A 17,674-nucleotide genomic window follows, 5' to 3' on the forward strand; every position below is an offset into this window, starting at 1 on the left:
TTGATTTCTTCAATGAAATGGGAATAATGGTGCCTTCCTCATCAGGGGTGACGAAGCTTGAATGACATACCGTAGATATAAAATGCACAGCATAGGTCTAAGCACAAGAGCAGGGAGGACCTCAGTGTCATTACATGTTGCCCCAAGGACTGTCATATCCCCATTTGTCAGCACAGCGGGTGAGGAGAATTTCTCTCTCACTCTACCAGTCAGAAAGATGAATGTAATCATGTTACATGACAAGCCTAGTGACATCTGTGTGTGTGCACATGTGTGTGTGCGCATGTATGTGGGTATATGTAGAGGCCAGAGGAAAATCATGGCTGTCATTCCTCAAATGTCAATCCCCTTCTTTTTGAGATAGAGTCTCTCACTGAACCTGGAACATTCTAATTCGGCTCAGTTAGATGGCCAGCCCTGAAGGGTGTGCCTTTCTCAGCTTTCCCTACACTGGAATTGTAAGTGTGTATCATGGTGACCTCTTTTTTTAATTACATGGGTTCTGGGACTAAAACTCAGGTCCTTGATTAGGCCTTAAGCTCACCTCCCAGGTCCCCTGGTGACATCTTATTTGCTCAGAATGAAGTACCATGATGGTTGCAGTTGATCTTGGCCAGAAAAAAAAGTTTGGGGTATCTTCAAATATATACACATCCTCCGCTTTGTTCCTCACAATGGAGGGCAGTAACGGGGAGGTGTGCACAGCCAGGCTGAACTTAATGATGTAGTGGAAGTGTTGGTGTCTTAAAAAATTCAGTTACATTATGTAAACATGTTTTTGTTTTAGTCCCAGGTGTGGGATATGGGGCTGATTCAGGCTGCCCATAGCAGCAAATTATTTGCCTTGTATGGGCTCTGACAGGGGCTTTTTGCCAGCTGCAGATGGTTTAATTCTGAGGACTCTGAGAGACAGGGAGAGAGAGAAAGAGAGAGAGAGAGAGAGAGAGAGAGAGAGAGAGAGAGAGAGAGAGAGAGAGAGAGAGAGAGAGAAGAGAGAAGAGAGAAGAGAGAAGAGACACAGACAGAGAGACAGACAGAGACAGAGAGGGGGGCAGGGGGCTCTGAGAAAGAAGGCTGCTGGCGCTCCCCCCCCTCTTGCTCCTGGTTCCTGTTGAGACAGTTTGACAAAAAGAAACTGAAGATATCCTGAAACAAAGATTGGACTTCCCTCAAAGAAGCCAATGGCCCTGACCAGCAGGAAGTAGCTAAAGAGAACTCTGCCTCCCTCCCCACAATCCTTCTTTCTCTCCTACCCGGTGTTGGGGTGTTGGAAAAAATTGGGGGAAAGGGAGAAAGGGATAAAAGAAATCACATTTAATTAAAATAGTTTTTTTTTAAAAGAAGTGCCGACAGAGTGAAATGAAGTGTGCACTGTGTTCCCAGTTTGAAATGGTAAAAGCTCCAGGGTAGGTGAGTCCTCAATACCTTCTGCCTCGCAAATATGTCTGTCAGAGATATCGGGCTAGAAGGCTGAAGATGATGCCCCAACGTTATAGAGAGTGTTGTTTCAGGCAGTAAACTGTCTCAGTTATTTTTTTCATTGTGGAAGCTGCTAACCTGCACTTTCAATTCACTCAGGTATTTAAGTTTTATTCCTTCTCAAGTCTCTGATGAGGTTGAAGACCAGATAGTTTGATCTTACAATTAAGCTTAGTTGGCTAGGGGTCAAAATGTTTTTAGATCAAGATAGATGTTTTAAGTTAATAGAGATGACATATGATAGATACTGATTTTCATTCAGAAATTTAGACCCCACAGAATAGGAAAGACGCTTTCTTCGAGTTTGACAAATACAAATAGTCAAATCACTATGAATGTAACATTTATGTAACTCCTGATTGTTCTTCCTGCTGTATGTAGTTTATTTTATTCATATGTAATAATATAAATGTATATGTTAAAAAGAAACATAATAAAAATGTAAAAAAAAATGAAAGAAAAAGAAAGAAGGAAATGGTAAAAACTCACAGTGAGAGCAACGGAGCCCAGCAGCAGCACCACGGAATAGACCAGACCCCGGCTGTTGATCTTCACCTGGAAAGTGAAGCACACAGGCCACAAGTCTCTGAGTTGCTTGGCCAGTCTATTCCAAAAGTCCTGCCTTCTTCAGAGTATTCCTTCTCTCCTTTGGGAAACACAGGGCTCCCACCGAAAAGCATGCAGGAATAGCCAGGATCTCATGACCAAGGGGAAGTCTGCACTTGGCTCATCAGGAAGTGGCCCAGGAAGGGGATAGGTGCTAGTGGGCTTAGGCAAGAGGAAGAGACACCAAGGAGCATGTAGCAAGCATGGGCCCTCTCCCGTAGACACAACTGTTCTGAAAGCCCAGTGCTAAGGACAAAGGGTGGCACATGTCCCCAAACCCCAGGCTGGAACTGGGTGGGTATTACCCTTCCCTCTGAGGCATACCTGTGCCGTTCTCTAGAAAGTTGTAGGACTTACTGTGGATCCATAATTAATAACCATGGTCTGCAGGCCCCACGGGATGCCGAGCCCCACCAGGATGTCAAACACGTTGCTCCCGATGGTGTTAGAGACCGCCATGTCGCCAAGTCCTAGGGGATAAGCAACACATTCCTTGCATCAGGAGTTGGTCTCAGGGAATCCCCACTCCCTTTCTGAACTCCTCTATCAGGGCCGTTCAAGGGACAGAGAGTCCTTTGTGGACTCTACGTTTGTAAAATTTTCTGTGAAATCTAAGATCCCTTCTTCTCATGGGACCTAAAGGGCCATTTTGTGGCTTGACTCTGTTTGTGGAAGTCCCAACCCCCCACACAAGCACTTCAGATGTAGCCGTATTTGGAGACAATGGGTTATGACAAAGGCATTAGGCTGAGCCCTGGTCCAGCCAGCCTGACTGGTGTCCTAGGAAAAGGAGAAATAGAGGTCAAAGGTGCAAGGTCAAAGGTGGCCAAGTGGAGTTGGGAGAGGAAAAGGATTCCCCTTCATAGCTGCCAAAGGCCCCAGCCCTGCCCTACGTCCTGACCTTTGTTCTCCAGCCTTCAGAAATGTAAGACATAAATACTGTTTAAGTATACACACACACACACACACACACACACACACACACACACACACACACACACACACACCTCCTCTAGCAAAAGAACACAAACTCCTCCAATATTCTCCTGTCAGGTTTGTCAGCTGCCAGTTAGCTGGCTTCGGGTGGGACTACCACTCAGAGGCTCAGCCTCAGGAAGCTGGTCCAGTGTCCTTTCTATCAGGCCATGATGTCATATTCATGCCTAGACAGTGGCATCCATGACGTCGTCTGGGACCACAGAGCATCAGATCTTATCTCCTGGAGGCTCTTTCCAACCAGAGGCCATTGTTTCCCCTTCCTGTCCCACTGTTCAAGATTTTGAGGAGTCGTAACAACTTTAAAGAAAGGACTCACGTTGGCTGAACCCTGATGCTGTAATCTGGCGCCCACAAATGTGGGCAGAAGGAACAAAGCTGCAACACGAATGTCTAAAAACATAACATCACTTTGGTAGCTGTGACATTCATCAGCAAGTCCAGCCAGCATCCAGAGCCTCCTTGTTACCCTGCAGTGTGCTGGGGTACTCCTCCTTCCTTCTCACTGCTGTCCTCTGATGACCCTCAGCACATGCCTCTTCTTCCCTGCTGTGGAAAACTTTAGGAGCTTGGCAGCTTAGGGCTCTGAGCTCTGGCTCTCCATGACCTTGGTCTATCGGGCTAGGTGCCTCAAGTACCATGAACTATTGAGCAGTGACTGTTTGGGACCAGCTACTTGTAACTGGTGAGGATAGGCTCAAGATGTTGGCATTTGGAGAGGAGGGGTTGAGTGGCATCCCAGGGCAACTCTCTGTGCCGCACAGGTGGCTGGGAAGAGAGGTAACTCTTTGAGGAGACTTAGGAGTAGTGTGACTCACTCCTTAATGGGGGCAAAAGTCACCTGGGGGCTTTTGCAACGAGCAGGTCCTGACTGAGCATGGCTGTGCAGGGCCTGAGGGTCTGGTTATATTGTGAGTGCCCCAGTCAATCCCTGCCAGGCCACCCTTTGACCTGTAGAGAGCCTTCAAGGAGGCCTAGTGCAGAAGCTGCTGTCAGAACACCCACGTGATCTCTTGCTTCACACAGTTGACTCTAAATAGGCCTCTGAACCCTGTCATAGAGAAGCTTCTAACCCTGACCATGTCGCCTGGGCTCTGTCGATCACATTACTGTTACCTTATGACAGCTTTGTGCCCCAAGCCTTGGGCCTCACACACACTTCTTCCACTGTAGCTGCTGGGAGACAGTGTCCTAGTATAGACTTATTCTTGTCCCTTGTTCCTAAAGCAGACCCTTCATCGATTCATTGGGACCACCCAGACCCTGAAGCAAGCACTACAGTACTTCCTACTAGTCAGTATTAAGCCAAACCTCCTTTTGTCTTGTCTCTCCCTGGTGCCCACCTAGGGGTGACTTTGTGAGCTGTGTGGCTGTGAAGTATATGACGCTGACTTTCCCCAGGCTCATGTGACTGAATGTCAGCAAGTGCCCTCCTCCCCCATGGTCCTCAGCTTTCTTTTCACTCACCGTAGTTGTACAAGGAGCTGTCCCCACTCTGCCTCTATCTAAATCATGTCCGCTCAGCCCCCCGACTGGGAACAAATTTAGGATTTTTATATATGCCAATAAATAAAGTTATACTGAAGTGAGTGAGCTCTAATGGAGAGGCAGCTGTTCTCGTAAGAAGGAGGAGCGGCTGCAGAGACAGAGTGACACACGGCCTGTAACAGCAGAAACGGAGCCTGGCGGGGCGCAGAGCCTGGAAGGAGGGCACAGCTACAGGCCAAGGAAGCCAAAAGAGCTGCAGCCACACCAGGAGCCAACAGGCCCTTCCCCAACGTGGGGAGTGAGTGGGCCCCACAGGCAGCAGATGCCAGGTTTCAGACTTCCAGTAAGGCAAGTTCAACAGTGTTGAGCTGCCCTAGGAAGCAAACAAACTAATGTCAAAGGTCGCCCAATTAAATTCCATTCCCCTCGGATGCTGCTTCCAATGGCCTCTAATTCTCGCCATCAGGCGCCTGGCTACCTACCACCCAACACGCTCTCACACTGATTTCTCTTTACACCATCCTCTTAGCCTTTGCATCTCTTGCGAGGACGTGCCTTTCTTTACAGAGCCAGTCTTTCTCCCTGGCACTGCCCTCTTGTCCTGTCTCCTGAAGTTATTCTTGCTCTTTGGCCTTTCCCTCCCATGGACTTTCCAACTCTTGGCCACCAGGAAGACCTGCTCTCGTCTACTTGGGGATGCTGTCTCCTCGGTAGAGAAAATGAAAGGCCAGGCAAAATCAGGTTTTGGTTTTGCCGTCAAGGACTGTGAGTCACTCTCCACCTTGTTCAACGTGGGAGACTTTATAAGCCCCAAAGAAACAAAGAGAAACACTTCACATCTAGAATTCGGGAAAACAGAGAGAGCCAGTACCCAGGATTCCCACGATGCCTGCCTGAGGCAGACATGGAACCCAAAACATTTCCAACAGGCTCACATTCTGAACACTTGTTCCTCAGATGGTGGCACCATCTGGGGACACAGTGGAGCCATTAGAAGTGGAGTCTAACTTGTGAAAGGAGGTCACAATTTATAGCCCTTGGCTCCTGGTCCTCCTCTATATGAACATGAAGACTCGTTACCACCCACGCCTAGGGCCACGCTGAACCCTGCAGCCCTGCCCATGATAGGCCAAGCTCTCTGGAAACCAGGAGCAAAGATACGCTTTCTTCCCTTGGACTCTTTTTGTCCAGTGGTTTGGGCCACAGCAGCACAAGAGTAACTGACACATATAATCAGCTCATTTGCTGAACGACTTCTAGGCTGAGACTCTGTCCCATCTCAGACTGTAACCCCAGGACATGTCTCTTTCAAAACAACCACATGAAAAAGCACACTGAAAGATCCAGGAGAGTCCACCTTAGTCTTTACTATAGTGTGGCTTTTTCTTCTGGGCATACCAAGGCCATTCCATATCCATCCTGGAGCATAGATAACCTTGGCCTGTAGTCTTGACAAAGAACTGAGGAGAACAAGACAGCAGCAGCTGGGCCTATGGTAAGGTAATGGGGTTGACTTCCCAAGCAGGAGAGGAGTGAGGAGCATCAGACCTTTACCTGGTGTTCTACCCACCACCCTCTCCTGTCTCCTGGTTGCACAGGTCTATTGGCTCTGGCATCCCCTTCCCCAGCAGGGCCTGTGCAGCTGAGGTGCAGGAGAGTGTGGTGGGTGGATTCCATGATGCAGCTTCTATGAGGTCATCTTCACCCATGGTGTTGTGGGACTTTACAATGACGCCGCTGTTTTTTGGGGGGTGGGGTTCCCCCATGTTCCTGTAAGTTGCTTCCCCTCTCCTCATCCACACTCTGTAAGCAATGCCCATAAACTCTCTGGTTCCCTCAAGCTAGACCTGGATAGAATAATTTCTTTGTTCTGCTATCAGTGCCCTGTATGAGGCAGAGAGACATTTGTCCATGTCTCTCCAGGAATAGTGATACAACAAGAGCAGTCTCTCCACAAGAGGACCTAATGAATGACAAATTCTGGATGCCACAGTCTCCTTCTGGGCAGGACTTGACATCTGCCAGTCATAGGAGCCATAGCTTGGCCAGCAGAGACAGGAGCTTGCCAGGGGGCCCTGGGGGCTGAGACTCAAGCCATACCTTGTCTTGCCACAATTAAGCTGGCCATGCAGTCTGGAACACTTGTGCCTGCCGCCAGGAAGGTGATGCCCATGATGACATCAGGGATCCCAAGCGTGTATCCAATAATAGTCACCTGCAGAAGAGGCTAGAGTCAGGGATGGGGAGAACTCAGAGTACCTCACATGCGTCTAAAGTGATGTGATATTGTTGTGATTAAGAGAAAATATGGAATTTGGTTTATTCTTAAATATTTTTTTCCTTTTGGAGGTAGGTTCCATGTGGCCCAGGCTGGCCTTGAACTTGCTATGTAGCTAAGGGTAACCTTGAACTTGGAGTCTTCCGGCTCCATCTACCCTCTAAATGCTGGGCTTACACGCATGCAGCATCACACCTGGTTTATGTGGTGCTGGGACTGGAGCCAGGGCTTTATGCATGCCAGTTGAACTCTCTACCAATGGAGGCACAGCCTTGGCCCTTAAGGAAAATAAAAATTAAGACCAGAGTCTTACTGTGTAGTCTTGGCTAGCCTGAAACAACGTAGACCAGGCTGGCCTTGAACTCATAGATTCTCCTGTCTCTGCTTCCCCACTGCTGGGACTAGAGGTGTGTGCCACCACTCTCAGCAAGGAAATCTTCTGCATGCCTCCCCCTCATAATGTAGTATCTGCTTACTTATTGCTTTAAAACTTTCCGTAAGATTGTTTTTCATTTTATTATTTATTTAATTATTTGAGAGGTTTGCATGCATGTGTGCTTGTGCACCATGTGTGTGTAGTACCCATGGAGGCCAGGGGAATCAGATCCCCTGGAACTGGAGTTACAGATGTTTGTGAGATGCCATGTGGGTGATGGGCATTGAACCGAGGTCCTCTGGAAGAGCAGCCAGTGCTCTTATCCACTGAGCTCTCTCTCCAGCCCAGCATTAAACCTTTTTATAAAAAACAAAACAAAACAACTTTTTAATAAAATTAAATGAAGAGAACAGTTAACTACCTTTAAAAAAAAAAAAAGAGCCATTGACAAGCACTATTAACACATTACATCTGTAGGTTGCTCTCAAACTTGAGAACATAGACCATACCTTGGAGGACCCATTAGAACCAGACCACCAGGTCTCACCCCAGAGTTCCAACATAAGGCCTGACAACTTGCATTCCTGGGGATCAGTACCCTGAAGCTGCTGCTCTGGAAACCACATTTGAAAACATCTGTGCGTCCTTGATCTTGTTTTGAGGGCGTGTGTTAGGAAAAGGGGGGGGGTCATATTACCACTATATTTTGTAGCTGTTTGTTTCATGTGATACTGTACTACAAATACCTCTCTGCTGACAACTGCCATCCGAACATAGTTTACTCTGACCCCTAGATTTCTCTGCACAGCCTGTGCATTCTAACTAATCCCTCATTGATGGATGTCTCAATGACTTCTTGTTGGGTCTCTACCAAGGGCGTATTGTATACCATGCACTCTACAAAGGCATCTTACTTTCGTAATTGTACCTACTCTCTTATTTCCTGCTCCCTGGGAGGAGGGCACTATTGTGTCAAGTGAGAGGCAGAGAGGTTAAGAACAGAAGCCCATGGACACCTGCTGCTCAGCATCGGAGCGTGGACTCCCAGCCAGATGCTTTAATTTTCCTCTCCTCTGCGTCTCTATGTCAATCTCTTAATTGTCCTCTCTTTACTCCTTAGCAGACACTTCAAGATACAGACCTGCTGGATCAAGGGCTTCTCAAGAAGATCTTGAACGCAGTGACACGGTCTGCCAGTGAATGCCATTTCAGATGATGACACTTGAGAACTGGCTGGGGCTGTTAGCTGCAGAGTTGGGGCAGCCAGACAGAAAGCCCTGGAGGCATTTGGACCACCCTAGCTTGCCCCTTCGCTGCAGCTTATCTCTTTTTTAGAGATCATCGACAGTGGCGTCCCGCAGAACAGGCCATGTCTCAGTTGTGAGGGTTGGTTTTAGTTGTCACCCTGACACAGGCTAGAGTCGTCAGAAAGGATGAAACCTCAGTTGAGAAAACGCCTCCATAAGATCCAGCTGTAGGGCATTTTCTTAAGTAGTAATTGATAGGGGAGGGCCCAGCCCATTGTGGGTGAGGCTATGCCTGGGCTGGTGGTGGTCCTGGTTCTATAAGAAAGCAGGCTGTGCAAGCCATAAGGAACAAGCCAGTAAGCAGCATCCTTCCATGGCCTCTGCATCAGCTCCTGCCTCCAGATTCCTGCCTCACTTGAAATCTCACCCTGACTTCCTTCAGTGATGAATAATAATGTGGAAGTATAAGTCAAATAAAGCCTTTCCTCCTCAGATTCCGTTGGTCATTTTTTTTTTTGTTTGTTTCACTATAGCCATAGAAACACCAAGACAACCTTAGAACCACCTGGGAGGATAGTTTCTTTTCTTTTCTTTTTAAGATTTATTTATTTATTATTATGTATACAGTGTTCTGTACTGCACGTATACCTGCAGGCCAGAAGAGGGCATCAGATCACATTACAGACGGTTGTGAACCACCATGTGGTTGCTGGGAATTGAACTCAGGACCTTTGGAAGAGCAGGCGGCACTCTTAGCCACTGAGCCATCTCTCCAGGCCAGGAGGATAGTTTCAATGAGGAATTGTCTAGATGAGGTTGGCTTATGGGCATGTCTGTGGGGGATTGTTTACTTTGATGTGGGAAGACCCAGCCCACTATGGGCGGCACCATTCCCTAGGTTTGGGTCCTGAGCTGTAGAAAGTGAAGAAAGTGAGCTGATCACTAAGCGCTCATGCATTTACTTTTATCTCTGTTCTTGGGTGTGGAGGTGATGTGCCTAGTGGTCTTACGTTCCTTTGGGTTGCTTTCTGTAGAGGTATTTTTTTTTTCCCCACAGCAACAGAAACGAAACTGCGATACTAGTTAATGGTTCCAGTCCAGGCAAATGCTGTATGACTTTGGACAAACTTCTCTCAAGCTTTAGTTCTCTCATGGGCTCAACGGCAAAGAAGAAACACGGAAGTGTAACGTGAGTACCTGGCCAGTGCCACATGGTCATGGTGGCAATGTTTCCTTCTAGTTTAATCATTTGTTTGCATTCTCTGGGGGCAAGAAAATGAGAACAAATTTCAGGGTTCCGAGAGCACTAGACTAAAGGTGCTTCCCAAGCGCCGGGCTTAGCCAGTGTGTGTATTACGGAAACAGCCCTGGGGGGAAGAACTACAGATGTGTTTGAACAGACTGCCCACATTGAGAGAGCGTCCAACACACTACCAGGTACCCCTGCTCTTGAGTGGGGACAGGCACACTGCTACCATGCCCTGGCCCTGGAAGGAGGGACATGGGGGAGGGGTAAAAAAGCAACTGATCCATCATCACCATGTCCACACCTGCTGAGCAAAGGTGTCTCCACAAGCCACTAGCTGAGACAGATGAGTTGAACAGGTGATGATAACAGCTTAAGGGTAGTAATTGAACTGACTCGGAGTGTTGCTAGAACTGCCTCCCCTTTTTAAACTACTGACCCATATGGCTACGAAGAGGATGATGGAGGAACAGAAGATGGGCAGGCACAATTTGTGGGGATGCCACACACTCCAGAGTCAGGGGTGTCACATGGGCATTGATCTACCCTGGACTCAAAGCTGGGTGCTCTAAGCCTCCAGATGCACAGGCTTTGGATAAGAAGCAGAGTCATGTTCTGAGCTTCTCTTTGTTCCTCAGTTTCCCCAAGTGTACTGCAGAAAGGACAGTCTGGCTGAAGGTCCCTCTACTTGACACCGACATTTCCAAGTAGTTCCTCCTAACGTCTTGGAGGTGACAACCTTAAAGGCGATGGGTCAGGGGCGAGATGGGCTGGTGGCTTCACTTCTCCATGGGGCCCCATCAGGACGTAAGGGAAGCAAGCATGGGCCACCAGAGCAGGCAGATCTTAGAGATCAAGGTGAGCCCAGAGACACTACTTCTTTGCTCACTCTTTTCCTCAAGATGCTTTTCACCTCTGAACCTCGGCCATTAACATTCAAAGCCATACCATGGTCAGACTGGCCCAGTGGCTCTCATGACCCTAGTCCAACCTGAGCTAGGACTCTGGTCTTTTAAACAAAAACAGGATTTGTAAGCTGAAGGTGGGAGTGTCCCATCCCATTGCCACCTAGAACCCGTTGAACAGCACTGACAGCTTCCGTAATGAGAGAAGAATTTCACAGGTTCTTTAATCTGACCTTCCTAATTCTCATGCCTACTCAAATGTCGCAAAATTCTCTTCTCTTCTCTTCTCTTCTCTTCTCTTCTCTTCTCTTCTCTTCTCTTCTCTCCTCTCCTCTCCTCTTCTCTCTCTCTCTCTCTCTCTCTCTCTCTCTCTCTCTCTCTCTCTCTCAAGCTTGTCATGTTTTGGGAATATGACTTAGTAAGAAACATCATCGCTCCCTTTAATACGTAGAGATGGCTGGCTTTTCATTCTACTTGGGGAAATAAGACGTGACGTTCGGTTCTTTTAAGAACAGCTGTTATCATCTTTGAGAGGCGTCTTTTTCTAGGGGTGTGGGTAGAAGCTATTTCAAGCCCTTTTCCCACACCAACACAGGAAAACAAGTCCCCTGCCCCCCAAACATAAAACATTCCACATGCTATTCGGGATCCTAACAGCTGGGCTCACCACACACAGGGCTCGGGGAAGGGAAATGAGATGGTGGCTGGCTGGGGAAACAGAGTGTCTAATAATGGGCCAACAGGCTGGAGAGGCAGTGGCAGTCACCCCAGATTCACAGAGGGGCTCCCTTTGGCTCCAGGAGTTGGGTCAATGGGTCACTTGCTCAGTTGTAATCATCTTAAGAGACAAGACTAGACCACAGATCTGTTCTCTAGAGCAGGCTCTAGAGAAGGCTCTAGAGCAGGCTCAGTGATGCCGCACTTGCCTAGCATATACAAGGCCCTGTGTGCCTCCCCACAGCCCATCCTTCCTTTAGGACACCAGTTCTCAACCTGTGGGCCACAACCCTTTTGGGGGTGGCATTTCAGACACCCTGCACATCTCAGACATTTACATTACACATCATGCCAGTAGAAAAATTACAGTTTATGAGGTAGGAATGAGAAGAATTTTATCGTTGGGGGTCACCACAACACGAGGGACTGTATTAAAGGGTCACAGCATTAGGGACGCTGAGAGCCACTGATCTAGGGCAAAGGGTATGGGGCCCTTGTGCCCACAGGGAACTTCTCCTGGTCCCACTGCCTCACCAGCCAAGGCCTGTTTCCCTTGCCTGCTGCTGGCCTCTGCGTTAGGAGGAAAAGGAAATAACTTAGCTAAGTGCTTACAATTGACAGATGAGCTACACAGTGGATGGAAATCCAGCCGTACTGTAGCCATGTCTCATCCTGTTGCTCCTCAGCCCCGTGCTGGGAACCTGCACTGGATTCTGACTCTACCATTAGCTCTAGCTATTTATAGACCCATGGGTTCTCCATGCCTCAGTTTCTCCATCTGTAAAATGGGGAAGCTTAAATATATTTATCCCATAGGGCTGTTGTAAGGCCAAAATGGGTTTTTTTTAAATAAAATTGTCCTGTGTGCCTGGCACACAGAAAGGGGCAGCTTTTTGACAGTATCCTTGCTACCTCTCACTAATAGCATTTCCTTTCTTTACATTCTTCTGGGGACCCTAGAAATGAGGGTCCTAGCCCTGGCGTCCCATTGCTTTGTCCACCCCACCCCAGAGCAGCCTCTTGTATGTCTCCCCTCTCAATGCCTGCTCCCACCTCAGAAGGAACAAAGCATGGCCTCTGCTCTTGGGGCACACAGCAAGGCACGTCAGCACTCTGCTCACACCGCTTTCCTCTGATAAAGAGGCTAAAGTCAGGAAGGCCAGTGACTTGCCTATAGGTGGGACTGTAGCTTGGAAGATGCTGGGCAGAGAGAGGCTCCTGTCACTTACCAGCCACACCATGAGGTAGGAGAACACAGCGATCCATAGCGTGGCCGTGATGAAGGTGACCATGAAGAACTTCTCCCAGCGGGGCTTGCTACAGTTGGGGATGGTGACACACAGGAGGAAGATGAGGGGCCAAGTGAACACCCACTTAGCTTTGTCACCTTTTGCCTCTGCAAGGGGGTGTGGGGTAGAGCAAGAAGCAGAAAAGAAAGACATTGGTTACATGGTGGCTAGTCCACTCCCGGTTTATTGTTTTCAAGTTACGCTTGGTGTGACTCCAAGCAACAGAAGCCCCTGAATTGTCCTCCACCGTGTCACTTGGAAGCAGCAGGAGAACTTGTTGGCTCATTGACTTGAGTCTACTGTAATCCTTCAGTTGACAAGGTAAGGAAGGTGAGGCAAGAGCAGGGATGACACTGGCCCGGGGGCGGGGGAGAACTGGGAGGAGGAGGAGGAGGAGGAGGAGGAGGAGGAGGAGAGGATTGGACTCTGGAGCGAGTCCATCAACTCTACTTGTTTCTCTGAGAATAAGGGTTGAACTAGGACAACAACAACAACAACAACAACAACAACAACAACAACAACAACACAATCATGGACCTAGGGAGCATGGCAGGCACGATGCTGAAGCACTTTGCATCTTCAATCTGTTCATAAGAACGCTCTTGTTGTCTTGGCTGTTGCGGGAATGGTGTGGTATGGAGTGTGGGAAGGGCCAGGCAGGCAGCCCAGCACATAGAAGGAGGGGGCGGAGGCTGGAAGGCACAGCAAAAACTCATGCTTACCCAGATCTAGCCAATGGACAGGACATTCTCCACAGTTGAGTGGAGGGTGGGGTCTGACTTTCACACAAACTCTGGTGCCCCATATTTGACCACATCCCCTGGATGGGGAGACCTGGTGGCACTCAGAGGAAGGATAGCAGGCTACCAAGAAGAGACTTGATACCTTATGAGCATATACAGGGGGAGGAGGTTCCCCTCAGGAACAGTCATAGGGGAGGGGAGTAAGGAGAAAACGGGAGGGAGGGAGGAATGGAAGGATACAAAGGATGGGATAACAATTGAGATATAATATGAATTAATAAAATATATTTAAAAATCTCATGCTCAAGACCCCAAAACTGATGGGATGCATCAGTGTGTGTACACAGAAGGGCACATGTTGGGGCTGGTGGGATAGCTCTGTGGGTAAAAGCCTTAGTTTACCATACAATTGACTCCTAAACTGTCCTCTAGGGGTTGGAGGGATGGCTTAACAGTTAAGAGCACTGGCTGCTCTTCCAGAGGACCCAGGTTCAATTCCCAGCACCTATATGGTAGCTCACAAATGTTCATAACTCAAGTCCCAGGGGATCCGACACCCTCACACAGACATATATGTAGGCAAAACACTAATGTACATAGAATAAAAATAAATAAATTATAAAACAATTGTCCTCTAACCTCTGTACAACACATAACACAAAATAAAACATTTTATTACATATATATATATATTTCTGTATGCATTTGTTTTGTGTGGGTGGATAGGGGTGTGGTGTCACAGTGCTGGAACGTGCAGGTCAGAGGACAACTTGTGGGACAACTAATGTTCTTTCCTTCTACCACATGGTTCTGGGTGATTGGACTAAGGTCATCAGGCCTGATCTCAAGAGCCATCGCCTTATATGACACCTCATTGGCCCTTGCATGTTTTAAAAATGAAGTACGAAGTTCCTCTGAAGAGCACAGAGACAGTTCTCTAGAACAGGCCGAGTGTGCAGCTGTCAAGTAAGACCCAGTGGGTTTCGGAGGACTGACATTCAGGCAGAGCGTGCTTGCCAGCCTCAGAGGGAATGGAATTAGAACTCAGTATTGGGAGGAAAGGTGGGGAGGTTTGCGAATGTGTGGACGTCGCATAGCACAGTCCCAAGTAACTGATGGGTCAGAGAAGAAATCACAGGAGAAATTAGGAAACACTGGAGGAAAACAGAAAACAAAAGACAACCTGTCAAAACTCACAGGATGTGGTGGAGACTGGCTCAGAAGGAAATCTCTGACTGTAAATGCCTGTGTTGAAGTGGGGACCACTTAAAACCTAGGACCTCACCCTCCTCCCAAGACGAGGAAGCTGAAGGGATGATGAAGTTCAAATAGTGCAGAGTGACCCGTGGAGGATCCCTGCGGCAGGAGACTGGACCGACTAGCAGAACTGGAGAACCTATCTCAGGAACAAAGTACGTGGCTCCTGAGAAATGATGCCCCAAACTGACCTCTGGACTTGCCCCACACATACACTTCCCACACACATATGAACCTGTGTAAACATACAAGAGCAAAGGATTGTGAATAGATCATTTGACGAAAACAAATGTTTGTTAAGCCAACTTTAAATGCTCAACACACAAAATAAAAAAGACACACACACACACACACACACACACACACACAAACATGATATTCTTCAGTTATTAAGAAAGTACAATTAAAAATTGTTTCGTGGGCTGGAAAGACGGCTCAGCAGTTAAGAGCACTGACTGTTCTTCCAGAGGTCCTGAGTTCAATTCCCAGCAACCACATGGTGGCTCACAACCATCTATAGTGTGATCTGATGCTCTCTTCTGGCCTGCAGGTGTACATGCAGGCAGAGCATTGTATACATAATAAATAAATAAATAAATAAATAAATAAATAAATAATTTTAAAATTATTTCATATGCATAACTATAACTATAGCAAAAAAAAAAATAAGTATGGCGAAGATGTGGGAAGGTACAGATCCTCACATACTGGTGGCGTGAATGCAAAATGTATAGACTCCTTGGAAATCAGTCTGACAGTTTTCCCAAAGAGTTCAACAGAGTTGCCTCATTGACTTAGGCTATGATCCTCTCTTACCTAGGAGAGAGGAAGACAGGAAGACGACAAAAGCCACAAAGACTCAGATGCTCCCACAGTCACCCCCACCGAAAACAACCCAGCTAAAACTCCAGGGAGGAAAGTATAAGCCAGATGTGGTATGTAAGCCCAGGAGAAGGCCTGAGACACTGAGGCATGCCTCAGCAGGGAGCGGCCCTGAAATGACTATGACAAAGAAGGAAGCTGGACACAAAAGCCACAGTGTTAGGTTCCATCCAGATGAAACATCTGGAAGAGGGTAATCCAGACACAGAAAGGAGAACAGTGGCTACCAGGATGGGAGGAGATGGGACTGGAGAGGCTTTACTAGTGGGTATTTTTGGTGATACTTTTAGTCTTATAATGAAAATATTTTGGAATTACATATCGATGATGGTCACGCTGTTCTGGGCTACAGAAGAAAAAAAATATGTCATAGAATGTACATTTTGTGGCATATGAATTATATCTCAATTTTTTAAAAAATGCAGAGCAAGTTGGAGTTCATCAGTTTCAGAGCTGTGAATGTGCACTTTTTTATTTCCTAAATAATTATAATTGAAGTGTGTTTACTTACAGAAACAAAATGACAACAACAAACCAACCTAAGTTGTTTACAAGGGGCAAAGAGAATGTGGTTAGCTTGAGATCAGCAAGTCAGCTGATTATCCATCCAGATGCTGCAACTGGAAAAACATCTGTCTTCTTTCTCTCTCTATAGGAACTTCTCCATACCCTGTATGCCTAGCATAGACAGAACAGTTTCTGTCCCATGGTTTGAACCAAATTCCAGGCTCTCCTCTTGCCAACTACATGACAACCCATCAAGGCTGCCAAGGAAGGCTGAGGCATTCTAAAACTCCATGCGCAGAAGAAGAATTCTTTTTGGGGAATCATGACCCTGGCCACCTAAATACCCAGCAAACTCTCTGTAGATGACACACACTGTGCAAGGACTCATTTCTGTTTCACAGACACAGAACTGCACCAGGCACTTGTCCTTCTGCTGATACGAGCTTTGCATATTGTTTTTGACATCTGTCCTCATCTTGGTCCCACCCAGGCAGTTAGCATCACCACCCACCACTGGTTTCCTAGGAAACAATCCTCTAGTGGACCCTGTCTCTACTGCTGTGTTGTTTTTTTTTTTAAACAGTTGGGTGTCATATCCTGGTGGATTAGAGAATCACTTTAGTGGATGGGAACCAGTATTTCCTTTACAAGAAATGGGGTTACACACACTGTGTGTGTGTGTGTGTGTGTGTGTGTGTGTGTGTGTGTGTGTGCGCGTGCACACAACGTACATGCATGCACAAGTGTGTGGTGGCTTGGGGTTAATCTGGAGTATCATTCCTCAGGAATCACCCACCTTGGTTTTTTTTTTTTTCTGACAGGGTTTCTCAATGAAAACTGGGTGCCATTTCTTCTAGGCTGGTTGGCCTTTGAGCCTGCCTCCACCTTCCCAGCACGAGGACCATAGGCACACACCACCAAGAAATGGTTTTAAATGGCTGTGAGGCTTCAGGGTGATGGGAAAAGTATGCATCCCAAGGAACATCCCACATTGACGCTTCAGTGGTAGAGTTCTTGCCTCCCACGGGACAGCCACATGAGTGTTCCTGGAAGCCCCTCCTGGTGCCCATTCCTTCCTTTCCCATGTGAAACACCACCACAGACTGATGGGTATGTCAACACCAAGGAGAAGATGGGGGTTGGATGCTATTTCTTTCCCTAAGTCTCTGATTTCTCTCTTAAAGTAGAACATTACAATTTAATTATGTGACAAAAAGTATTTAAAATGAACTCTAGCAAAACAGATGGCCTATCATGCCGGAGGGAAAAGAACAGATGTAGCAGTTGATGAAAACCTCACACTAATTTGAATGGTTAACTAATTAGACACGTCGATTGGGGGGGAGTGGTTAATTGGCAGTCCTGGGGGTGGACTGTACCCTGGCTGGTAGAGAGATGTTCTTGAGCCCTGGAGCTAAGTGTGCCCATGGTGGAGATAGTGCTACTGTTTCCCAAACTCAGAACTCCTTGGGACGATCTGACCACAATGCAGGGCTGGTGCTTCGGAGGGCCTCGATGAAGGGTCTGAGAATTTACATTTGAAAAATTGTATATCCACTAATGTTGTTGGGGTGGGTCTCCGACTCCTGGCTCCTCCACTTCAGCCTGCAATACCCGGAGCCACAGGCAGTTACCTAAGATACTTATATTGGGCTGGA

The 17,674-nt window shown here is 47.4% G+C and overlaps 1 protein-coding gene across 2 annotated transcripts in view; it reads right to left on the reverse strand.

Moving 5' to 3' along the window:
* Window positions 1-17,674, reverse strand: part of SLC24A4 (solute carrier family 24 member 4) — a 143,407-nt gene that overhangs the window by 6,839 nt on the left and 118,894 nt on the right. For both annotated transcript variants that reach the window (XM_084792669.1, XM_084792668.1), the window contains exons 13-16: window positions 12,568-12,734; window positions 6,670-6,784; window positions 2,443-2,555; window positions 1,969-2,034 (exon numbers count right to left, since the gene is read on the reverse strand). In XM_084792669.1, the coding sequence (XP_084648795.1) occupies window positions 1,969-2,034; window positions 2,443-2,555; window positions 6,670-6,784; window positions 12,568-12,734 (461 nt within the window). The remainder of the gene's footprint in view (window positions 1-1,968; window positions 2,035-2,442; window positions 2,556-6,669; window positions 6,785-12,567; window positions 12,735-17,674) is intronic.

This window comes from Acomys minous (genome assembly GCF_964271855.1).
Source record: "Acomys minous genome assembly, chromosome: 8".
NCBI classification, from domain to species: domain Eukaryota; kingdom Metazoa; phylum Chordata; class Mammalia; order Rodentia; family Muridae; genus Acomys; species Acomys minous.